Source organism: Danio rerio, chromosome 5 (genome assembly GCF_052040795.2).
Source record: "Danio rerio strain M-AB ecotype USA chromosome 5, GRCz13ab, whole genome shotgun sequence".
Classification (NCBI taxonomy): domain Eukaryota; kingdom Metazoa; phylum Chordata; class Actinopteri; order Cypriniformes; family Danionidae; genus Danio; species Danio rerio.
This window is the reverse complement of record NC_141025.1, coordinates 14,331,891-14,359,493: the sequence shown is the minus strand read 5'-3', so window position 1 is coordinate 14,359,493 and position 27,603 is coordinate 14,331,891. Positions and strand designations below refer to the sequence as shown.

Below are 27,603 nucleotides of genomic sequence, written 5' to 3'. Positions count from 1 at the left end.
GAAGTCAATGGGTCAAAAAAAGCCACCAACATAACGGAGGGGTAGAAAATTTTGCCACAAATGAATTGTTGAATTTTTAAACATTGAGCAGTTGAAATAAGACTTGTCACCAAAAACCATTCTATTTGCTGAAACACAGAGTAAGTTGCGGCCAAATTAAGACTCAAAATCATCCCAAAGTGGATGAAAACGTCCTCAACAGCACACAAAGCTTAAGAAATGAAAATCTACACACTATCATTTCGGCTTAAAAGCTGATCAAAGTTGAAACATTTATCACTGCAATAGAAATCTGCAGACTCTTCACTATTTGCTTGCTTGATACAAACAGCAGTTTCATTCGGTCAGGTATAGTATAATAGTGCACAGTATTTTTACCTCACTACTGCACTTAAAGTGACAGTACACCTAAAATATCCTCATTATTTAATCACACTCAAGTGGGGGAAATGCATCCATTGACTTTTATAGTAAAATAAAAAAAAATATGATTGAAGTTAATGGATGCTATATTGTCTTCTTTTGTGTTCACCAAACAAACAAACAAAAAAAAAAAAGAAAGAAACTCAAACAGGTTTGGAATAGGCCTGTCACAATAATCAATATTTGGACTTATCACACAACACAGACATGAGCTCAATCATTTTTGGTGATGTAATATATATCGCCCATATATAAAACCAATTCTAGCAACATTTTAGCTGATTGTGCAGCATCTCTATGTCTATTGGAGGCATCAATGTCAGTATGGTTAAAAAAACACTGTAGTATTTACTATAAATGACTATAGTACATTTCCATGTGGGTGTCTGACAGCTGAAAATAGATCTGGTAGCAGATATCGCAACCTCTGTTACTTTTTATCTTGCTTTTTTAAAAAAAAAAATTTTTTACATTTATTATTATTTATTTATTTAGGATATTTTCACCTTTTGATTCCAGTGCCTTATTATTAAATTGTTAAAGTAATTATAATTTAATTAATTATTCTTAAGAATGAAATATGATGTGTTCTTCGGAAGAGTGTACTTGCGTTGTGATATTATATTTTCATTCTGACATTACATAATGAGTGGCATAAAATGCTCTTAAATGACAATAATATCGTTAATCGCAATATATTTTGATGCAATATATCGTACAACAAAAAATAGACATTGTGACAGGCCTAGTGTGGAACCAGTGAAGGACGAGTAAATGATGACATAATTTAAATATTTGGATAAACTGTCCACTTAAATAAATTTAATTATTTCTATTGTCACTATTCTTATTACGTAAAGGGATTTTTACTCAACTCCAGTAAATGATTCATTTAAAAATGAGATCACCTCAGCTTGAGTGTCCATGATTGATGGTGCAAATTACAGCTTACTAATGCCAATTATTAGGATTTATTAATTTAATAAAAGTTATATTTAGCTCAGGATGGTCAGTATTCAGTAAGTAAATCTGCTGTAAAAGTTAAGACAGCTGTATGAAATATTTGAAAATGAATCTGTCAGCATGGCAGATTATACTGTATGAGTGTAACTTAATCCACCAGCGAGTATAACTGAATGAACACTGTTCAGTATGAGTGTATAAGACAGCACTGATTGAAATGTGAAGCAGCACAAAAATGACAAAGAGGACCAAGCAGAAGTGCAGGATTTAACACCCAGATAAAGACATGCTCCATTCAGATATCGCCACCTAGTGTCATATTTTATGTACAGCAGATAAAAATAAAAAATAAATACACATTCTGTCTATTTACTCCATTCTGTCTATTAACGCCTTAAAAAGAAACAATAAATCAAGGCACAATTAATCATTAACCAATATGACAACAGCCTCGATTCGGCTGTTTAAAATGGAGGCCGCATGAAATCAGTCTATGGAAGTCAAATATTTGTTCAAAATATCTGCTTTTGTGCTTAACAAAACAAAAAAACAAGTATATTGGAAAATTTTAATATTGGAAACAAGTAAAGTGTTAGTAAATAATAATGATGCAATTAAAATTTTTGGATTAAGTATCCCTTTAGGTCCACTTAATATGAAGTGGGATCCTTTTTTTGTCATTACATGTAAGAATATTAATACAGTGTTAGATCAGGAAGAGGATGATCAAATGACGACAGGCGTCTCATTCTTGGATGAACTAACTCTACTTTTATGCATGTTGAACAAGCGTAAGGTGTTTTAGAGCATTTATTTAACTAAGCTACGATAGGTCTAAGGGTTAAAATGGCTAATGGCTGTGTACTAGGGCTGCACAATATATTGCTTGCGCATCTATATGGTAATGTGTGTATCTGCAACACTCACATCGCGGTATTAGATTATTATTTATTAAATATTAATGTCATTGGTGTTTTTTATTATTTATACATTGATGATCAAGTTATTTTATGCTTGATTGTTTGATTTCTGTACCTGAATACTGTTAGACTCTACTGCACTGTTTATTTACCTTTAATCTCTGCTCTGTTGTATTTACATATGCTTGAAATGGATTATTATTTATGCAAACGCACTCCATAGAAAAAGACCAGATCATCCCAATTTATCTAAATGAATGAAATCTTTCCAAATAGAGCTAATTAATTAATCTGGTGAAATTATTTTCGTTTCACAACATATATAGCAGAAAAACAAAATATCGCAAAGTCAGATTTTTCCAATATCGTGCAGCCCTACAGTGTACAAAAACCTAATCTACTGTAATATTCTGGCTGAAATGGCACGTGAGGGTTATCTCTGCAAAATAAGTTTCTGTTAATCAGTCCAACCCTCCCAAAAAGAGCGGTTAACAGCCCCGACATGCCGGCATTTACCTGGGAAACGAGAGAAGAGAGAGCATCTCTTAAGAGACAGGTGACGAGGACGAGAGACACTCACTGAGAGCCAGAGAAACACACAGTAAGACAGCGCTGAGGGAGGAGCGAGAACAGCAACAGGGAAAATCTCACAGCAAACATTTGGGGTCAGTAAGTTTTTTTTATATGAAAAAACGGTAAATATGCATTGATTTGACATGTTACAAAAGATTTCATTATTTTAAGCTGCTCTTTTAAAGTTTCTATTGACGTGTTCAGTTTCTACAAACAACTTAATGGACCCTTTTCACAAGACTGTTATGACGCGTTTAGATCAGCGTCTTAAATCCTTTGAAGTTTTTAATATTGTTCCAGCTGTTGCCTGTCTGTGCTTGTGTGTGTGTGTCATAAAGTCACTTACTGTTTGTTTCCTAGAGTCCTGTCCGCCTTTGCAAATTGGCTATATATGGACTGACATTGAGTGGAGGGAGGAGACTTCACTGCCTGCCATTAAGCTTCATTTATTTTCCTTTAATTTCCTGTTTTTTTCTCTTAAGTCTTACATTATTATGCTTTGTTTATTGTTGTGTTGTTAATCTTAGGTTTGTGTTGTTTATTTGTTGGAGAACGTGAGTTTTGATTGTTTATTCATTCTTGCTTAGTTTAGACAACTTGATTGATGTGTACTCTTTACTGTATGTTGCGTTTTCTTGATGAATTAATTCTAGTGTGTTTAAAAAAAGGTTTGTAACAATATTTAGATTTTATTTAAAAACGTATGTATATTTATATGCTTAAATATTTATATTATATTATATTATATATATATATATATATATATATATATATATATATATATATATAATATAATATAAATATTTAAGCATATAAATATACATACGTTTTTAAATAAAATCTAAATATTGTTACAAACCTTTTTTTAAACGCACAAGAATATTATATATTTGGCATCAAACTACAAAAAAACATTAATTCTGAAGATTGGTCCAAGATCTGCGATGGTATTTTTGCAAAATGTACCTCAATTTTCAAACATGAAAACTTTTAAAGTTTTCCACAGAATTTATTTTACCGCTGTTCGTCTGCAAAAATTATCCCAGGTTGTTCCGACCTCTGTTTAAAAAGCAAAACTTGTAAGAACACCTTTTTTTTTACAGGTATTATGGTCTTGTGTTCACATCTAACCATTATGAAGAGGGGTTCACTCTGCAATCCAGGGGATAACAGGAAAATGTTTTATTTTCTCCTTCTCATTTTTTTTGTTGAATGACATTCCTAAAGATCTTTTTGACTGAGACCTTAAACCGGTGTTTACAACTCTTAAATTTCCAACTAAGAAACGTATATTACTAAAATAGTCAACTTCTCAGATTCTCACTATTTCCATTTGGATTTCTCATTTCTTTCCCCCTTTGGAGAAATGAACTTATGAGGTCTTATCATACACCCGGCGCAATAAGGCGCAAGATGTGCATGGCACGAATTGGTGCTACATTCAAACCAACGCAACCTTAAATTTTACGTTTTGTTGAAATTAGCAAATCGATTTGCGTCACTTTGTGGACTCATAGGTGTAAAAAGGAGGTGTGTTAAGGCGCATTGTTGTTGCAATGCTATTTTGAGGAACTGAAATAGACTGCGCAATTGACCAACTAAAAGCTGTTCTAAAGTCCAGCACAGAGCGATGTTTTCAGTTTATTCATGATAATTTGTATAATATTATTATAATTATTAGCAGTATTATTTAATATATTCTATTTTTTATTATAATATTATATTTATTATATGGGGCATAAGAATAAGACTTGTGTTTGGATATAACTAGTTTTTTTTTTTTCATTTGTCCACATTATTATTATTATCATCATTATTATTATTATTATTATTATTATTGTTAATTTGTTAATTTGCTAGAAATTAGAACTGAATTTAGAAATAGTTTTGAAATAAATCTTTGTGCTTAACAAACTAAATGAAACATGTAGGCTAATGGAGTTAGTCAGTGGAGTGCGTACAACACCATGTCCTTATCATTAAAAAAGAGCCCATGACCTCAACCGCAAACAGGACAAATTCAGGAGACTTTGGAAACCTCTCCAATTTTTTTTAAGAACATTCTGGCTTCTTTTGTTTTGATTTGTGTTTTTTGTTAACAGATACATCTGTACATTTTATTTAATCGGCAGTGTTTGGGGTTTGTTTGTACTATTTGAAAATCCTTATTAAATAATAAAGAAATGACAAAAAATGTATTACCGCTTGTGGGAGGTGTCTACTGCAGTGTTTATGGAGCAGGACAGTGAATTTGACGTTATTCTCTCTTCCGGCTGCCGAAAGTCTGAAAGTCTTGATAATACCATTGTTGAGTTTTTCTTTTATCTTTCAGCAAATAGGTTTTTAAAAAAAACATTTGTTGTATTCTCCCATTCACTCCGCTATAAGTTTACCCAACTATGACGACTTCCGCTGCTGAGAAACCCGGAAATGTGAAAAAGGTCCATAATAAGAAATGCACCTTCAAAAACAAATTACATCTTATCAGAATGTTCTGATGACACTGAATAGTTGATCAGTGATGCTGAAAATTCAGCTTTGAATACAGGAATAAATTAAAAAGCATCTAAAAACAGAATAAAGTTATTTTTAATTGCAATGTTATTCCAAAGTATTGGCATATGCAAGCATAGAAGAATATGAAATATCTTACTGACACCAAACCTGTGAAAGACGCCATACTTGTGAGCAAAGACAGACAAACATAAACATCAACACTGGCTCTTTTATAAATCAAGGGAAGACAATGGTCCCAGAATTTATAATTAATTTACTCACACTGTTTCACTTTCTATGTTTGTTGAGCTCAAAAGGAGATGTTAGGTAGAAAGCAGTGGAAAAACTCATTAAAGGTGCCATAGAGTGCATTAATTCAATATGTTACATTTTCTGATATCCAAGTAGACATCCTTTGCACAAAACAAAATACATTTCACAAAACAACTTGACGACGTTTATGATTTTAATTGAATACTTTTGCTCCACCTACAGCAGGCATGTCCAAGCTTGATCCTGGAGGGCCGGTGTACTGCGAAGTTTAGTTCCAATCCCGATCAGACACACCTGGCCTAGCTAATCAAGCTCTTACTAGGCTTTCTAGAAACATCCTTGCAGGTGTGTTGAGGCAAGTTGGAGCTAAAATCTGCAGGACATCGGCCCTCCAGGACACAGTTTGGATACCCCTGACCTACAGTATCTGTCTCCATATGGACAACTTTTCTGGCATGGTCAGTTTACTCTGTAGCTCACTATGTACGGTATTGTACTTGTGATGCAGACTCTCGAGTTCGAGTCTGGTAAAACAATTCCACAAAAGAGACAAAAATGTAAAGTCACGGTAATGAGTGCAGTTTTCTCTTAGGCGTAAGTTGTGATGATTAAGGTTTGTGTAACATTACATTACATTAGGATAGAGGTTACATTATGGAAAAAAAATCATTGTTTTAATAACATTAGGAAAAATTGGGGCCAATCACAACACTGCCTGGGTGTGCATATTTACGATCCTGTGTGGATCATCAGAGGTGTGTTTTGATCTGATTGGCCTGTTTTTCACTAAGACTTACATGAGAATGTGGAAACAATGCTGTTTGAGGCTCATGGTATGTCATTTCCCTGAAATGAACTATTATTATTAAGCGTTGTCTAGAAATATCCAGATTTTCTTCCTATGGCACCTTTAAACGCTAACATCTCCTTCATCATAGCTCTAAAATCTTATTCATATATATTTATTTGAATCCATTTTTCAGGAGGACGCTTTAGGATTTTAACTAAATGTTTTATTTAGTGGGCGAGGCAGTGGTGCAGTAGGTAGTGCTGTCGCCTCACAGTAAAAAGGTCGCTGGTTCGAACCTCGGCTCAGTTTAACGTTTCTGTGTGGAGTTTGTATGTTCTCCCTGTGTGCGCGTGGGTTTCCTCCGGGTGCTCCGGTTTCCCCCAGAGTCCAAAGACATGCAGTAGAGGTGAATTGGGTAAGCTAAATTGTCCGTAGTGTATGAGTGTGTATGTATGTGTGTGTGTGGATGTTTCCCAGAGATGGGTTGTGGCTGGAAGGGCATCCGCTGCATAAAAAAACATGCTGGATAAGTTGGCGGGTCATTCCGCTGTGGCGACCCCGGATTAATAAAGGGACTAAGGTGACAAGAAAATGAATGAATGAATGTTCCATGTAATGTTCTGGTAACGTCAGAAAATGACACTTATCCCCCAATATCTCTAAAGCTTCTGCGACTAAATGTTTTTATTACACGTTAGTTGTTTAATTTTAGTATGTCAGTATGCATGATTAAACAGATTTGGAAAAAAGGTGAGCAAATGACTACACTTTCATTCATTCATTCATTCATTCATTCATTCATTCATTCATTCTCCTTCAGCTTAGTCCCTTTATTTATCAGGGGTCGCCACAGCGTAATGAACCGCCAACTTATCCAGCATATGTTTTACACAGCAGACATCCTTTCAGCTGCAACCCAGTATTGTGAAACATCTAATCACACTCATTCACACACATACACTACGGCCTATTTTATTTAATCAATTCACACATACCGCATGTCTTTGGGCTGTGAGGGAAATCGGAGCATGTGGAGGAAACCCAAGTAAACACGAGGAGAACACAAACTCCACACAGAAATGCCAACTGGCCCAGCCAGGACTCGAACCAGCGATCTTTCTGATGTGTGGTGACAGTGCTAACCACTGAGCCACCGTGTCGCTTATAGTTTCATTTATAGTTGAATTATACCATTAACCATCTTCCATTTGCTCCAAACCTGTTTAAGTTGATTTTTTTTCTGTTGAACCAGTAATCACTGACATTCTTCAAAATATTTTCTGTCGTGTTTAACAGATGAAAGAAACTACTAAAACGTGAGTAAATTTTCCTTTTTGGATGAGCTAAGAACATGGATGGCCACTAGAGGGCGACAATCGACTGCTTTTTTTTAAAAAACTCCAATACGCATGTAGATGGGTGGCCTGGAGAATTCCCAGTATCCCACGTGAGATAATTATAATTATGAGTGATTAGTGGCAAAGCCGGCCGTTGCTTTAAAACGTTTTCCCATCTGCTGTTGAACCCTTTAATAATGTGGTATTTACACAGACTTACAAACAAGACCACCTACTGTTCACCTACTCACATAAATCTAAAAGCACTGAAAATAGGATATGATCTTTAGATAGATTACCCTATAGAGCTGTAAAGAGGAAAGCAGCACAAATTGTAGTAGTTTAATTTATAAATAGGCTTATGAATGTTGATTGATGAATTAATTGAAGTTTATATCAGATTATTTTATGTATGTTTGATGCATGTATGTTTTGGGTATTTGACTCACCTAATGTTGGAGCACTGAGAGCCATGACACCATAGAAAGAGAAAGGTCCCGTCTCGAACTTCATATTTTCATTGCCAGCCTCCACTTCCACACGGCCCTGTGCACAGAGGAAGATAATTCAAGTGGCTTTTCACAAGAAACTACAATAAAACAGACAGTATGATATGGAACGTGCATAAGCTGCAGCTATAATAAAGATTTATTTTTTATTGATGCCCCATATGCTCACTCACTTCAGCATACAGTTAATAAAAAAACAACTTAAAGCTGAAATGATTTGAAAAATTACAATTAAAGATAATTAATATTGGTGAAGCAGTGGCGCGATAGGTAGTACTGTTGCCTCACAGCAAGAAGGTCGCTGGTTCGAGCTGGTTCGAGCTGGTTCTATCTATCTATCTATCTATCTATCTATCTATCTATCTATCTATCTATCTATCTATCTATCTATCTATCTATCTATCTATCTATCCATCCATAGTATCTATTTATCCATCCATAGTTTATATCCATCCATCCATAGTATATATCCATCTATCCATCCATCCATCCATCCATCCATCCATCTATCCATCCATATATCTATCTATCTATTCATCCATAGTATCTATCTATCCATCCATAGTATATATCCATCCATCCATAGTATATATCCATCCATCCATAGTATATATCCATCCATCCATAGTATATATCCATCCATCCATTCATCGATCCATCCGTAGTATATATCCATCCATCCATAGTATATATCCATCCATCCATAGTATATATCCATCCATTAATTCATCTATCCATCCTTAGTATATATCCATCCATCCATCCATCGTATCCATCCATCCATAGTATACATCTATCCATCCATCCATAGTACCTATTTATCCATCCATCCATAGTATATATCCATCCATCCATAGTATATATCCATCCATCTATCTATCTATCCATCCATCCATCCATCCATCCATCCATCCATCCATCCATCTATCTATCTATCTATCTATCTATCTATCTATCTATCTATCTATCTATCTATCTATCTATCTATCTATCTATCTATCTATCTATCTATCTATCTATCCATCTATCCATCCATCCATCCATCCATCCATCCATCCATCCATCCATCCATCCATCCATCCATCCATCCATCTATTCATCCATAGTATCTATTTATCCATCCATAGTATATATCCATCCATCCATAGTATATATCCATCCATCCATTCATCTATCCATCCATCAATCCATCCATCCATAGTATATATCCATCCATTAATTCATCTATCCATACTTAGTATATATCCATCCATCGTATCCATCCTTCCATCCATCCATAGTATATATCCATCCATCGTATCCATCCATAGTATATATCTATCCATCTATTCATCCATAGTACCTATTTATCCATCCATCCATAGTATCTATTTATCCATCCATAGTATATATCCATCCATCCATTCATCTATCCATCCATAGTATATATCCATCCATCCATAGTATATATCCATCCATCCATTCATCTATCCATCCATCCATAGTATATATCCATCCATCCATAGTATATATCTATCCATCTATTCATCCATAGTACTTATTTATCCACCCATCCATCCATCCATCCATCCATCCATCCATCCAGTATATATATCTATCAATCTATAGCATATATCTATCTATCTATTCATCCATAGTATATATCCATCCATCCATAGTATATATCCATCCATCCATCTATCCATCGTATCCATCCATCGTATATATCTATCCATCTATTCATTCATGAAGGGACTAAGCCGAAAAGAAAAAAAAATGAATGAATGAACAATTAATACAAACTTAATACAATCTATCTATCTATCTATCTATCTATCTATCTATCTATCTATCTATCTATCTATCTATCTATCTATCTATCTATCTATCTATCTATCTATCTATCTATCTATCTATCTATCTATCTATCTATCTATCGTATATATACATCCATACATAGTATAATCCATCCATCTATCTATAGTATTCATCCATCCATCTATAGTATATATAAATGCATGTGACAAAATGACATCAAATTTTTTAATATCTATTTCTATACTTTTCATATCATATCTATATCTATTATATTTATTTATTAACATTTTTTTATATAAATTGCAGCATTCAGCATAAGAGCAAACAATATTCAAATGTATACAAAATGCCATTGTGTTTTTTAATGTTTAAAGTGCCCATGGGTGATAATTTGCAGTTTATGAATCACATTTTGGATAACCTGAGGGTGAGAAAATTAAAAACCAAATTACAATTTTTTTGGGTGACACAATCTCATGAATAATTATGGCAGGCTGATGCATCAGAATGCTAATTGTATTCACAGAATATAAAAACAACACAAAACTGCTAAAAACTAACCAGTTTTTTCACATTAAAATGTAAAAAAATCAATGCAAATGTCTCGAAAAATCAATGTAGTTCAGTAATTCATGATACTTTAAACAGTCAAAATTGAGGTCACTAAATCAATGCGAACTGTGCCTTTATTGACGTGTGCTGGTCACTCTCTGCATTCACTGCACTCAAATCAGAAGCATGAATGTCTCTCTTTGTGCCGCATGGAAAAAAGTTTAAGTGTGAATAACCCAAGAGCGAATTTTCATTTTTGGGTGAACTAATCCTTTTAATGAATCAGACGCAGCCGCAAGCATCTGACCTTCTGACTGGTGAAAAGACCACAAGACCAGTTTCCCAGACTCAAGGCAAATGAAAGCCATTTTTTTTCTGGAAGCATCACCACCCATGTGGACAGACAGACACATAAATGAAGCACCGCTGATGAGAAGACCCTGGGTGAACTAAAGCCAGGGGAGTGTGTGAATGTGAGCTGTGGTCAAGAGGAATGTGAGAACTGTGGCACAGTAAATCCACTGAGACAACAATGACACACACACACTGAATACCATCGACCGACTGATGCACACACACTATGGTGCAACATGATCACATTGTTCACACACAGACACACAGGTATTGGTGGTTTACGTGAAGTCGATAGACGTCATGTATTTTATACTATCGCCTTACCCCACACCTACCCCTAAAACCAACCCTCACATGAACAGATAGCAAATTTAGAATGTCAAAAGACCACGTTGAGTAATTTTTTTTTTAAGTGTTTTGATTTACAAAGACACAAGTCATGTCCTCATAAACCACCTCAGCATTGTAATTTCTAGGATTGGCAAAAGTATCGACTTTGGTACTAATCGTAATCTGAATTTGAAACAAAATATTTCGATAAGTCAATTTCCGAAGGTGATAAATTGACAACACAAGGTCATGACCATGCCATGACACAAATTTGTGCCCTTGTAAATCACCAAAACCAGCCTTTACACACACTAGTGTTGTCATGCTATTGAATTTTGCTACCAATCAGTATTGAAAGTTTTCAAAAAGTCAATTTCCCACTAACATTTAAGCTGTTGAGCGCGTTCATAAGCACAGCTGATTTGCCATTGTGTTCACACGCTCAACAGAATTTATTGTGATTGACCGTGAAGCATTCAGCACGTGAAGCACTTGACCGCTGTTTACACAGATACATATAGATAGATCAGTCTATCACTCAGCAGATAGCTTGTATGTCAGCTCATAGACAGACCAGCAGATCTTCACAGCTTAACAACGCTCCACTGACCCTGTATCTGTGTAAACTGCGGTGAACCGATAACCTTCACATTTTATAATTCCAGTATTGAATGGTACCAAAATTCGGTATCGCGACAAAACTAACACACAGAGACAGAGCTATCCTTGTGAGGACATCAACATAATGTAATCTCTATCCAAATGCAATGTAATCTAACACAAGCCTTAATCATCACAACTTAAACCTAAGAGAAAACTGCACTACAACCACAGAGATTTACCTGGATTTTACATTGGTTTTATCTCTTTTGTGGAATCGTGCTTTACCAGACTCAAACTAGAAAACACCGTACAGGGTGGGGGATGGGTTATCACGCTGGGCCATCCCCACTGCCTACAGCGAATCACATTCTTTATCAATGACATTCGCATTGAACTGAACTGAATCATCATTTAACCCCCAAAAAATAATAATTCTGTGCCTGATGTATTGAACAGATTTTCGATTGTTGCCTGTTGTCTTTCCATCTGCTCTGACACAATGTGAATCGTATTAAGCACTGTAGAAAGTAAACCTTTTTAATGAAATATTGGACTCTGCAAGCATCAAAAGAGAAAGGCTGTTTGTAGCGGCTGCATGGAACCTGTTTTTCTGGACAGATTAGATTATTCACTTTTAACAAATATACAAGCTGACCTGACTGAGAAACAGCTCCAGGACAAAAGTAGACACACACACACACACCCACAAACATCAGAAACATAGACAACAGATCTTTAAATAGACCATCCTGACCGTCCTTGTGCCACTTAATATACAAATCCATGGCTGTGAGGAGGGGGAACAAAAACACTCTGAGCTGGCACAGGCGAAAGTTCACTTTTAACAAAGTATATCCATCCTTAAGATGTCAAGAACAAACAAACAAACTCACAAATACTTCAAACATGCCCCGAGCAAAATGAGGACCTCAGGAGACTTTTATTAATATTTTTATCACAACTTTTTTTATGCGTGTATGTAAGTGTATATAAATATAATGCTATGCAATATTAATTTACTTTTTAAATAAATCCAAGACTGTTTTTTAAATATATATTACAGAAAAAAATAAACTTTTATATTTCTGACTTTCATTTATAATAACGATATGAAATTTTTATTTAGTTTTTTAAGCAAGACAGTTTTTTAAATGAATAAAAAATACATACAAAAAGAACTTTTATATTTCTGAGTTTTTGTTTTTAAAGCAATTTTTTTCTTTTAATAATTCATAATACTAATACCACTACTACTAATAATAATTATTATAATTGATAAATGCTATAAAGATTAATATTGATTTTACAGATATTAATATTTATATTTTTCCCAGAGATGGGTTGCGGCTGGAAAGGCATCCGCTGCATAAAAACGTGCTGGATAAGTTGGCAGTTCATTCCACTGTGACGACCACAGATTAATAAAGGGACTAAGCCGAAAAAAAAAAAGAATGTTTGAATGAATAATAATTATGTTAGTAATAAACAATATTATTTTATTAAATACAATTTATTCAATTATATAAATGAAATTAAGTCAATTAAAGCCAAAGTTGGGAGTTTTCATAAATAATATTAACAGTCATCATATTTCACAAATATTGCTGATAACATTATATTATGGTCAGTAATAAAAATGTTTATTGTTTTGAAAGACAAAAAAAATTGTATAATAAAGACAAAGTTGATAATGTTACTATCTATTATTGTTTTTGGTAATATTACTATTATTATTTTTATCATGGAATAAAATAATATAAACGTTTATTGTTTTGAAAGAAAATAAAATATTAAATAATAATGACAATGTTATTAACAACAATTTTTTTTATATTATTGCTTTTGTTTATATTTCTATTATTATTATTTATTATTATAAAATAAAACAATAAAATATTTTGAAACTGTTTTGAAAAAATAATAATAATAAAGACAATTTTATTAACAATAATGTTACTTCATATTATTGTTTTTTGGTATTTATTTACAATGAAATAAAAACAATATAGAATTGTAATATAAATTGTAGAATTACAATATAAATTGTAAATTGTAATTGTAGATATTGTAACATTATAAATGTCTTTACTGTCACATTTAATGCATCATTGCTAAAAAAAGAGCCAATTTCCTTCTAAAACAAATACTTTTCTCCCAATTTAACACTGTAAAGGACATTGTTATTGTTGTTATTATTATTATTATTATTATCATCATCATTACTATTATATATCCTACAAGAATAATAAGTGCATATTTAAAGTGAAAAGGTATGATATTTATCATTTAAATACACAACTATTATTCACACTGTACATGTTGACAGTTTTTGTCACATTGAGTCTGAAATACCAGGCAGATGTGCTGTATAAAAAAGAAGGAGTTGAGAAGAGATAATGTTTGTTTGTTAGTGTGTGTGTGTGTGTGTGTGTGTGTGTGTGTGTGTGTGTATGTGTTGTTGCATCACTCAGTAACCTCTTCTCAACACCAGCACTGTCAATCATTCACAAACACATACAGCGAGTGGCCAACAGACAGTGTAAAGTGACTTTGTACGTTTACCAGCTCTGTGTTTGAGTAACTCACAACAGTGAGGACGGGCAAACATCTCAGGCTATTTGTGTACAGAAGAGACCAATCCCAGGCTCTCTTCATGCTGCACTACAGCTCTCCTCTCTCCCGCGCCAGCCCGAGCTAAAAATAAAGACCTGCAAAACTTCAAACTTACAAAATCAATAAGGCCGAGCTTTGTGTGAACTTTAGAAGACACAGGTTTTCTCCATAAATATGTGATGAGCGCTAAAAGATGTAGACGTTCAGTGTGCTGATATTTTGTTATTTCACAAATAAAGAGTCCTCCACTAATATTGCCACACTTAGTAAACATGAAATCTTAAAATAATACCTCCAAAATTATCCCCTCTGCTCTCATTAGCTATGTTTCTTTTCTAAGCTGCGATTTAAAATTTAATTCCTTTTATTTATATACTACTTTACTGGGTCCTCAAACCACTGGGATGGGGGGGGGGGGATCCTCATTCTGGTCCATGTCATATACAGTACAGATACTTAATAAATAACCTACTATACATTAAAAGCATTAACATATGCTATGTTTTTTTGTTTTCACAAGCGTTGGAGACATAACATAAATTCTGCTTTTAATCAATAGGTCATCTATAGCTTTCATGAGCCACAGCTGTGTTCAAAATGACATCAATGTTTTCAAAGTGCACTGCGAAGGGAGTACTACTGTAAACATGAAGATCGATAAAACTGAACTGTAAAAGTGCTTTGAGAGCAAATTACAACTAAAAGTGGTGACTAATTGTTTTTTTTTTTTTTAAATAATTCCAAGTTTAAATGTATAAATGTTCTAAACGAATAGGGCATAGGGGGGATAAGTGGGAATAGAACACAGCCAGAAACTGTTTTTAACTACAGCTCCATACAGTAGGTTTAGTTGCAAGCGTACAAGTTTGCGTCGCAGTTTGCGAATGCTTGTTGGAACGATGGATTTGGGAAACGCCGAATCAATGAACTATGTTCGTAACGACGGAACTTGCGACCTTAGTTGGCTAATGATGGTTTTCGGAAACGCACCCCTGGTCTGGAACGCAGCTCGCTTGCGTTGGGCATTAGGATTAGTCTGTTATTTAAATATTTTCATGAATAGTATTCTATAGTTTGTAGTATTTTTCTAATTGGGAATTCATATTGTGTGTAGATAATGCCTTTATCTGTAGAATCCATCAAGACAGATTTATTTGTTGATTATTTATTTTAATTTAATGAAATTATGAAGATACTGCAGTGCAGCGTGTCTCTTTCCTGCTCTCAGTAATGCAAGCGTGTGAATAAATGTGTACAAATACATACATGCTAACTGCCATTTTAACATGATCAATCAATGTTTCGTCGTTTTTTTCTTCATCTGAACACATTTAACTCTGTCATAACTGCAGTATTTACACCCTTCCTTTAAGTGTAGAGCAGATGTGACTGTACGAGCTGCTTTTCGCTGTACTTTGAGACAAAAAGAAAATTAAATGTTGTTCTCTGTCCATGATGGAACTTCCAGGCACATAGACTTGTCCCTTTCTGTTGTCTGTAAATGGGCTGTATACACGCGAGCGATACATGTATTTAAACATCTTATGATAATACTATGTAAGCCCATTTATACATATAGTTTTAAAACTTTTACAACAACCGTAAAGCAAGTCAAAGGCTGCGTCCGAAACCGCCTACTACTCAGTAGGTACTGCATTTGAATTTTAACGTACTACTAGGCCGTTAGAAAAGTACGTTCTATACAGTATGAATGTGAAAAGTATGAATGGAATTCGGAAGTACTACATCCGCCATTTTGTCATGGTAACGTGACCAACCTGCGTCGCTTTACTTCCATTCATGAATTCTCTCGCGGGGCATCATGGGATTGCCCAGCATGCATGGGATGCGTACTCCAGGATCTCACCGGAAGTAGTAAGTCATCTGGGAACTACTCGCATATTGACTGTCTAATTCAGGGGTGTCAAACTCAATTCCTGGGGGGCCGAAGCCCTGCACAGTTTAGTTCCAACCCTGCTCCAACACACTTACCTGTAGGTTTCAAACAAGCCTGAATGACTCAGTTAGTTTGATCAGGTGTGTTTAATTAGGGTTGGAACTAAACTGTGCAGAGCTGCGGCCCTTTTGGAACTGTGTTTGACACCTGTGTTCTAATTCTATGAATTCAGACATACTACTTAGCTCGCATACTGATTTTAGTGTACTGTAAAGTATGGAAGTATGAGGTTTCGGAGGCAGCCAAAGTGTATTTACCACGTAAAAACTATCCGAAAGGCACACAAGTCTATACTAGGCATGGGCCGGATTCTGAAGGTATGATAACCTTGGATAAATAAATGTTTCATCATTTTAAGTTATTGTGATCACTAAAATGTCATCTAAAATATATTCTTTTTAAATGTCTAGGTAATGACATCATGACATCAAATTTAAGACTTTAAAGCCTTTTTAAGACCATTATCAATGAAATTTTAGACTTTCACAGGGCAAAACGCTAATAATTAACCAGTGGAAACTTTTTTGAATTTTTAACTTTATTTTTTTTATTCTGTTATTTCTTATTTTTTAGCCACATATTTTAAATAGTGTGTCAAAACAAGCAAACTCTAGTTATATACATATATTTTATTAGCACAACTTTTCTTTAAAAAAAAAGATAAGTATTAAAAGCTATAATAAACAAAATGTGTGCACAACATAAATTACATTTTTTTAAATGTAATTTTGTTTCCTAATGTTCAATAAACTATTTCTTGAATTCTGAGGACTAGATCAAGGTTAATATTTATTTTCAGGGTAACTACACCTTTAACTTTTAAATTATTTTAAAATGCTATATAAAAAAACTGTAATTTTTTATGTAATTTTATTTAATCGACACTCACAATGAGATGCTAATCTAAACATCTTCTGAAAATCAAACCAAAACTGAATATTACTCACGAATGCAATGTAGCATAAAACATATTAAAGACAATCAGAATGTCTCAAAGTTTTAAAAGCAATAATACATTACAACATACACTTATGCATGAACACATGAAAACATGGAGCACTTTTAAACAAATGTTATTGTAGGGATGTAAGGAAGACAATTAAACCATACTGCTAAATAGTTATTAAATGTAAAATAATTTTTGGATGGATTTGTTGTTTGTACTGATTGGCTATAGCTTTACATGGACAATTAGTAAAATTATGACCTGTTTAAAAGTATATAAGACCCACAACAGCATATTTCAGTGAATTTTTTAAGGCCTTAAACTTAGTTTTTGAAATTTAAGACATTGTAAGACCCTACGCACACCCTAAAAAAAACTTTTTTGACCTTTGAACACAATAGATTTTATTTTGAGAAAATGTCAAATATTTTGGAGCAGTAAACATGTCAGGCTGCTCTCTTCATTAGTTTCAAAAACACAGATTTCTTTGCAATTTAAAATAGCATCTTTGGATATTTTGTTTTTCTGCTGGCGATACTGTTTTGCTAAAAAGCTTTTAAAAATGTAAAATAAAAATCTTACCCATACCTTAGGAATGATTTAGCAGAAAATCTTGGCGGTTTTAAAACCTTGACTTTTCCAAACCACAATATACCTTGAAAACGGTTAACGATGCCTAATCTATACAGATGTGCATTTGGGTATTAATTTGTTTATAATATTCAGCGTGGATTATAATATAATAAATTAGAAGAGTAAATCTATGTCATGGATCATATTGCTAAAAATAAGCTTAAAGAGTTGTCTGTAGCAGGGTGGTGCTGACGTCACAGGCGAGTGCCCCCAAGGCTCTGTAGTCGGTTTATAGCCTAATGTTAGCTTTTCAGTTCTTGCATTTGTATTTAAGATCCAAAAGTGCTTAAAGTTGTATTTTTGTGTGAGGATTATCCGAACAAAACGTGTAAGTATAATAAACAGTGTTTGAACACAGAGCTTATTACTTGCAATCTTCGAAAAGCCTATGGGATTTTAATAATAATAATAATAATTCCTTACATTTATATAGCGCTTTTCTGGACACTCAAAGCGCTTTACACGGTGTGGGGGGGGGGGTCTCCTCATCCACCACCAGTGTGCAGCATCCACCTGGATGATGCGACGGCAGCCATTTTGCGCCAGACCGTACACCACACACCAGCTGATTGGTGGAGAGGAGACAGAGTGATGAAGCCAATTATGATATGGCCAAATTTGGCCAGGATGCCAGGGTTAACCCCCTACTCTTTTTTGGAGGACATCCTGGGATTTTTTACGACCACAGAGAGTTGTGACCTTGGTTTAACGTCTCATCCAAAATCCGAAATTTTATCGAGGGAACCAGTTTTATGCTAGCAGCTGATTGGCCTACAAGGTGAGTGAAAGTTCCTCCACTCTATTAAAACAAACTTATTAAATATACTTATGTTCTGCTGAATTTGTTTGTTTAAATTTAGTCCATATAATTAGTTTGCTAGCAGTTACCTTAAAAAAAAAAATCCAATGAAATCAGTGTGTGCACTTTTTCTGAATTGCCACCTGAAGAATCAACACACACTCCATGTTCCTCACAAACTGACTTTCAGCACACAGCATGAGTAGCAGAAGAAGAGCTGTGGATGTTCAGCACAAAGCCTGACACCTCAGAGGAACAGTATAAATGTTTGATGAAGGTCAGCTTAAAGCCCGGCTGGAGATCGTCTTCAACCGCGGCCGGGAAAGAAGTCCGCTTGCAAGCGCACTCTTGGCATATGAAATAATAATCATAATAATACAGCAGCACATCCTGCCTTCACAAACACATCATTGAGCCGCTTTAAATAATAAATTACAGAAGGCACACAAACAGATGCCAAACATATTGAACAGGCTGAAGCTGCTGCAGCTAGTGTGCACTTCATAAGGTATTCATGAAGCTCCTTCCTGCGGTGAATAATCCACACCGGCACACGGATATCTGAACCAGAGTGCTTAAACTTGACCAGTTAAATCTGTGACTGAGTTCAAGGAACAAAGATCAGGGTCATGAAGAGTCTCTCGTAAGAGTAAATGAAAGCGAAAGAGAGAGAGTGAGGGTTTGCAGCCTGACCACATGAGGAAACGTAACTATTTTATGTTTTGTCAGTTTAGTGGCTAATTCAAATGTACGATTTTAAAAAGGAGGCGTGGCACCTAACCCCACCCCTAACCTCAACCGTCATTGGGTGATGAGAAAATCGTACTAAATTGTACAAATTACATCATACAAATTCAAAAAGTTACGAATTGCTGTGAGATTGCGTTGGGGTTTGACACACTTTTAAGACTCAAATGATAGCTTTTCGTCTGTATAGGCCATTTTGATGGATGCAAACAATAACAGTGGTCTTAATGCATTTCCTGTATTACATTAGTAGTTTCTATAGCTCTCAAGATTCCAAAAAGGTCCACATATTGATAAATAATGTTGTGATAGCTGTTTTAACATTAAGGTATAACTGAATTGCCTCTTGTTACAATTATGAAATAGTTTGGCAACAACCAGGAAATGTTCATGGGCCAACGACATGACCACATTGAATGGTCATAAAAACAATTAAATAATTACTAAAATCTACAATATAGAACTGGTTTGGTCAGAATAAAGTTTGGTTACAGTGCGACAAAAAATAAATAAATGACAAAAAATTTGGTTAATTTAAGAAAAATAAATTAAAATAATAATAGTAATGATAATAATAATAAACATGAAAATTGGTCTGTGCAATGAATAAATATACTACAATTAAAATAATTGTTGTGACTTTGATTTTTTTATTTTATTTCATATATTTAAAATGATTATAAGTTAAGAAATAAAGTTAAAACTTAAAGTTCAAGTAAAAAAAACACATTTTTATTATTAAAATAATAAAATTAAGAATTTCTCAATAATAATAATAAACAAAAAGAATTCATCTCATGATAAAAATGCTAAAAATAATAAATATAATAAAACCTGCAAAAACTACAATCTGGTCACAAAAAGTTTGGTTACAGTGTGAACACATTTTTTTTTTACTTTTTAAAATTCAATCAAATTCATTTTACAATTCACTTCAACTTACATGAGTTAAATCACTTAAAACATTAATGTAAATCGTTCATTCATTCATTTTCTTTTGGCTTAGTCGCTTTATTCATGAGGGGTCACCACAGTGGAATGAACTGCCAACTTATCCAGCATATGTTTTACACATTTTACGCATGTTGTTGCTAAGAAACGCGCATAGGCGTGCGCACACGCACACACACAGACACACACACAACGCACGCAGAACAGGGCAGCCGGAGCGACTCCTTTCAGATTCAACACGCATGATCGCTTTCATCAAATTTGCTTAAACTAAGCGTTCAAAAGTATGGCTGTATTTCACAAGGATTCTGACACAACAATGCAAAGCAGACACTGGCATTTAAGAGGGAAACATGTCAAACTTAATAAAACATTGGATAGTGCATGCTGAAAGGCAGAGGAATGCGATGTCTTTGACAGCTCGCGACTTCATCTGGCACTTCATTTACATAAGACACCAATACTCCGATTTTAACATGATTAAGATAATACTCTTATTAGAGTCTACCATGTAAACAGCGATTTTTGATTACCTTAAAGGACCACTGAGTCATGAAATGCAGAGGTTTTTCTTTCCATTCGCCATGCGGTATCAAATTCCATTAAAACAAAAGTCGAAAGTTAAAAATGAAACACTCGAAATTGCATGAAACTCTGGAGAGTCTAGTAATGCGACATTAAATGTTTTATACTGAAACCTGTTTTCAAAAAGTGCTTCCTTAATCTTGACCATATTTCTTTGCACGTTAAACACGTGACCACAACAGGAAAAAAAAAAACTGCAACTGCGTTAATTGCATTATTTTTTTTTTACGGGTTAATTATTTCAATTTAATCGCATATGTTAACGCAGTAATTTTGACAGCACTAATATATATATATATATATATATAATTTTTTCCCCCATTTTTCTTTTCCTTCAGTGACGTGGTTGTGGTAGGGGTAATGTAATGCTTTAAATTGTAACTGCAAAAAACTTTTAATAAATAAATATATATATAAAAAAAAAATAATAATAAAACCAACTTAGACCTGCCATAACACTTAAATATTACTTTTCTGATGATTTAAAGTGCTTTTTTAATCCTGCTTTGGCTAAAAGTATCTGCTAAATGAGTAAATGTAAATGTCATTACTTTCTGATCATTTTCTAAAGTGTACAGCAGAACCTGACCAAAACATTTACCGACATACTTTTATTGCAAATTCACTTCATAACATCAGCTCAGTGTTAACATTTTATGACCAGATATCAACTCAAAATGAGGAAGAAATGATAATATTCTTTTGATTAAGATGGATTAAAGACTATTGATTAGCATTGCTTTATTAACCTCCATGGGCTTAGTGGCCACATACGTGGACAGCACATTTTAGCTCTTAAGTGGCTATTTAAAATACTTAAAATGTTTTATATTTTGTTACAGGCATACAGTGTCATCCTGCAACTGTTTTGCAGCATTTGAAATGTCCCAAACCTTATTTTTAACCATCCAAAATGGGAAGAAAAAAATTTGTTTTTACTATCTGATAGTCGAAACGTGTTAAAAAATGTTAAATATGCATTACAAAACAGTCAGGAGAAGGTGTTTTATGTAAATTGGGAATACAAGTCCACATATATAAACATCCCTTTTCTCTAAAAGTACATGACACTTGGGTTTTTATTCTAATTAGGTTCCAATAAGCCCAAATAGCAAAGATAAATAAAAAATGCATGTAAAAAAACACCTTGGGCCTTAAGAGGTTATTAAAATACTTGATTCTTATTATTTTGCTCGTACAGTGTAAACTAGAACACACAAACAGTTCTTTGTGTTTCTGTGTGTATGTTTATGAGTATGTGCGCATGTGTGTGTGCAGCAGATTTTTCAAATACGTGCTTTCCCTCACTTCTTTTGAGGATTATCATAGATTTGACTGTTGACGGTGTGAGGAACACTGTGTGCGGTCTGTAACTCGCTGTGATGTTTAACCATCAAGAGCTGAATGCTCTAATGATTGTTTAGAGGCCAATAATAACAACAGCAAATCTGAGCAAGACTGAGAGAATGAATGAAGGATTAAGTGACGGATGACAGTGGAGAAAAAATAAATAAAAATGAGTACAAGTTGTCCTGTGAGTTTATCATCTGGATTTATGTACATGAGATGAGTTTCATTTAGATGATCATAAACAGTATCGTTTTCAAAATGGTTCAAATAACCAATATATTTTTAGTTAAAGTGTGTATAGCCCCATGTTTTACTTGCATTCAGCAAGATTGAGATGGGAAGTCTCGTTTCTGCTCTGTAAGCCAACAATGTGTCAAGTTTTAGCAAGGGCCAACAACTAAAGCTAAATCCTGCCGTCTTAAACTGCTTTAAACACCTCATCTGTTGAGTTGGCTTTGAAAGCTCCTCAAGTGTCTTTACTCTAGTAAGGCTGAATAAGGTCAGTGTGCCGGTACCTGCAGGATGAGGATGAAGTAGTCCACGGGTTTGCCACGCAGGTACAGGTAGTGGTGTGAAGATTTCTTGTCGTTCTCGTTGAATTTGATCTCCTGGATCACGTCAGGGTGTTTGAGGATACGCAGCAGGATTTTCTCAGAGATCTGAGATGGACTGAACAAACTGACCTCTGCAGAGTAAAAAGCAGAAACAAAAATAAACCCTCGAAATGCAGTTGAAGAGTGTAAAATGATGAATCCTCCTGTAAAAATGACATTATTTCTGATGTTTAACATTTTTCATAGGAATTTTCCCATCATATTTTTCTTCAGGATAAAATCATATTGATTTAGATTGGCTGGAATAAAAATATAGTAAATACTGCTACAAAATGATTGGCCACAAAGCAAACACTGCTGTCCAATGACTTGCCAAATTAACCTAGTTAAGCCCTAAAATGGCACTTTAAGATGAGCACTAGTATCTGGTAAAATAACAAGTAAGCTATTATGTAGGCATCATGGCAAAGACAAAAGTATTGAATGGTATTATTTTTTTCCCCGCTCCATTTAACAGCACTTGGGAAATATGAATAAATGAATATATAAAAAAATAAATAAATAGACTGTGGCTGGGCAAACAAAACTGCTTCAAATCGGACTTTTAAATACTTTTGCATTCAAAAATAGGATTTGCATTAGTTTTGCGAGATTAATCGCAATTTGAACGAGTATAAGCTACGCAAAAAATAAAAAATAAATCACTTTTAAACTTAAATGATCATTCTTTGTTAATGACAGCTGTTTGTGTTGCTTCTCAGAGAACTACAGCTTTGTGTAGTAAATGCTGCATTTCAAATTACCACATATAATAACACGTTTTGACTCCAAACGCACTTCATAACTTCAGTCGAGTCTTTATTAGTCACGCTGAATCAATGAAAGCAGTAAATCTTCTGTTTATACTGTAACACTATGGGGATTTCCTGAGTTGTTTCTTCGTGGGTGTTTTCATTTTCTACGTAAGAGCACCCTCTGGCGTTTGGAGGAGAATTTTTACTTATAACACTATGGCTGCGTACGAAACCGCCTACTACTCAGTAGGTACTGCATTTGAATTTAAACATACTACTCGGCCGTTAGAAAAGTACGTTCTTTACAGTATGAATGTGAAAGTATGAATGGAATTCGGACGTACTACATCCGCCATTTTGTCATGGTCACGTGACCTACCTGCGTCAGTTGCGTCGCCTCACTTCCATTCATGAATTCTCTCACAGGGCATTATGGGATAGTGCAAGGTGCATGGGATGCGCACTTCAGAATCTCGACGGAAGTAGTAAGTCATCCGGGTACTTCTCGCCTACTGATTTTCGAATTCTATGAATTCAGACATACTACTCGGCTCGCATACTGATTTTAGCATATTATATAGTATGGAAGTATGCGGTTTCGGACGCAGCATGTGACTCCCTGACAAGATGTGCATGACAATCACAGATGTGCTTAAACGCTTTCGCAATTTCAATTTGACTAATCGTCAGTCCACACATTTGGGTAGCTATATTTTTTATATTGCTTACTTTATAAATATTGTATGTTCTCTTTGTACACACACAATAATAACCTACTGCTGTTTAAGTTGTGCTACAGCTCCAAGTCTGAATTATTATGTGATTTGTATTTTATTTGTATTTTTTAATTGATGTTTAACAGAGCAAGGAAATTTTCACAGTATGTCTGATAATATTTTTTCCTTTTAAAGTCTTCTTTGTTTTATTTCAGCTAGAATAAAAGCAGTTTTTTAGTTTTTTAAAGCCAGTTTAAGGTCAAAATTATTAGCAATTCTTTTGATTGTCTACAGAATAAACCATCATTATACAATAACTTGCCTAATTAACCTAGTTAATTCTTTAAATGGCACTTTAAGCTAAATACTAATATCATGAAAAATATCTAGTCAAATATTATTTACCGTCATAATGGCAAAGATAAAATAAATCAGTTATTAAAACTAATATGTTTAGAAATGTGTTGAAAAAAAATAATCTCTCCAATAAGCTGAAATTGGGGAAAATTTAAAGGGCAAATAATTCAGGAGGGCTAGGAATATTTCTGAATATTAATTCACTTTGATTTGATTTTATGCACAGTGTGTATTGCTTGTTTTTTTTGCCAGTGGACATATGCCTTCTCAGTAATTCTGGTGAGTTTGGTGCTGGATTCTTTACCTGTAGCGAGGAAGCGGTGAGCAGCCAGCAGCAGCTGAGGGGAGATCTTCACTTTAGACTCACTCTCATGTTTGAAGGCAGAAAAGTCTCGCTTGTTCTTATTGTGTGCAACTTTCTTTCTATTTCGGTTATCAGCTGCAAAGAACACACACACAAAAACAAAGACTGATATGAGCACAACGGTAGAAAAAAAAAATAGGTCTTGGCCACACTTTTTTCTTTTAAGGCACAATTATCACTATTACTAAACCATTAACTTTTTCCTAAATACACTGCCAATTTGCTGCTTATTAATAGTTATTAAGAAAGTAGAAAATTAGAAAAGTAGAAAATCAAGAGAGTAGGTATTGGGTAGGATTAAGGATGCAGAATACGATCATGCAGAATTTGTATGATACACTTAACATGATGATACACTTTTATTTAAACATTTGTATGTGTCAGTGCCTTCATAAACTGTGTGTTTGTGTGAAACCACACACGAAATGGTCTACGTTGCAGTACAGAAACAGTCAAAGTCAAACTCTGTTTGCTTTTAGATGTGCGAGTGTTGTATGGATAATTACAGATAAACGCATTGATTTTGCCACTGTCCACTCACTGTAGAGGTCAGACTCGTCCAGGATTTCGCATTTGATGATCTCCTCGATGACGTCCTCCAGAGTGACCAATCCCAGCACCTCATAAAACGGATCTCCTTCGCCCTCATTATTGACTTTCTGAACAATCGCCAAATGGGATTTACCTGTAGAAGAGGCGGACGAATACTTGGATTAGTGCAGAAGGCAGAAAATAAATCCGATCTAAACCAAAACCATTACAATCCAATAAAATAAAAAAATAAATGGTCCCACTTTATATTACATGCTCTTAACTAATAGGCACATACATCAAAATGTAAATACAATGTACTTAATGTGTTCATAATACGTTTCAGATCACTTGTGGTGCTACTGAGGTTTAAGGGATGCAGATATAGGGTTAGGCACAGCTTTGGTGGTCTGGGTAGGTTTAAGGGTGTAAGGGATGGTCAACAGTGTAATTATAGATTAAATTATTTACAGATGCGATTACATGCATGTATTTAATCAAGCTTAAGTAAAATGTAGAACAATGTATTAACACAAGTACATTGTAACAAATTATTTTAAGTGCAAGTACATATTAGTAAATGCCACTTAAAGGGGCAGATAGTTTGCCCCCTTTTTAAGATTTAATATTAATATTATGGTTCTTCTGAGTGTGCCAGTTTAGGTTCAGTTCAGTTTTTCACCATAGATGCCCTTTAATATAAAGCGGGACCAAATATATATAAATATAAAAAATAAAATCTAACAGTGAATGAAATATACAGTAGTTCACACAGAACAATCCTTTTGATTTATTAGATCTATAAAGAAATATATAGTATTCGTGAAATTATTCTAGGAATGATGGATTGGTAGACCTCAGTAAACACAGTAAATGCCTAAGAAATCCTGACATGCTTGCATATAAGATATGAATATAAAACAAGATATTACCACGATACTTATATCACGATGCAATTTTATCATGATTTTAAATATATATTGTATTATTCTGTGGGATATTGTAATTATTACCTTTACAACAATAACTTATGTCCTCAAAGGAAAACTTTGGTATCATCCGTTCTAACCAGAAGGATTTCTCTCATTATTATTTATCTCAGTTTCATTTTATTGCTGCAGTGAAAAATGCTTTAAGCAGACAGATGAGTTTGTCATCTTTATTTTACTAACTTACTGCATGCTGAAGCACCCAGTGTTCTGACAATTTGTCTTACCTTGTCAGATTGTCCAACCTCTCAAAAAGTAGGAAGCACATTTTGATGACGCAATATGCTACCCATCAGATTTTGCCACCAGTGTAAATTTAGAAATGTACTGACACAATTTTTTCGGAACCGAACCCGATACAATAATTCTGAGTATCAACCGATACAGATCCGATTGAGATACTGTGCTGTTTTTGACTGAGAGTGCGCAACGTGTCTGAAGAGCGAGGAGCGATCCGGGGGAGAGAAGGGTGCGCGACTTATTTGAGGACCGGGAGGAAGACGTGGGAGATTAACACTCATTTGAGGGCATAATGAGTCCCACAAATGCATAGAGCCGGGAGACTTGGGATGTCTGAATGTTACGTTTAACAACTATAGTGAGACGCGATCCAGCGGTACATCCTTGATAAACTGTCCGACGTACACTGCTCTCTGGAGCTCAGAGGAGCGCATGACAGTGTGTGGCTGTGGTCATGTGATGTGCGTTTTCAGCAGACGGAGGGCTGTTCAGAAATGCTAGGTAAAACACGGTGTGGATGTGAATCATTTTCGTTAAAAAATGGCATTTTAACACTA

The 27,603-nt window shown here is 34.5% G+C and overlaps 1 protein-coding gene across 7 annotated transcripts in view; it reads right to left on the bottom strand.

Moving 5' to 3' along the window:
- Nucleotides 1–27,603, bottom strand: part of cnnm4b (cyclin and CBS domain divalent metal cation transport mediator 4b) — a 69,365-nt gene that overhangs the window by 15,115 nt on the left and 26,647 nt on the right. For 5 of the 7 annotated variants that reach the window (XR_015489860.1, XR_015489862.1, XR_015489861.1 and 2 more), the window contains exons 2-5: nt 25,828–25,971; nt 25,227–25,361; nt 23,017–23,186; nt 8,225–8,321 (exon numbers count right to left, since the gene is read on the bottom strand). Coding sequence is in view for 2 of the 7 variants with exons in the window: in NM_001445081.1 (NP_001432010.1) it covers nt 8,225–8,321; nt 23,017–23,186; nt 25,227–25,361; nt 25,828–25,971 (546 nt within the window). In the remaining 5 variants the exon portion in view is untranslated. Of the gene's footprint in view, nt 1–2,822; nt 2,886–4,976; nt 5,892–7,801; nt 8,322–23,016; nt 23,187–25,226; nt 25,362–25,827; nt 25,972–27,603 lie in introns of those variants that run through there. The other 2 variants (NM_001445082.1, XR_015489864.1) reach the window with 2 other exon arrangements.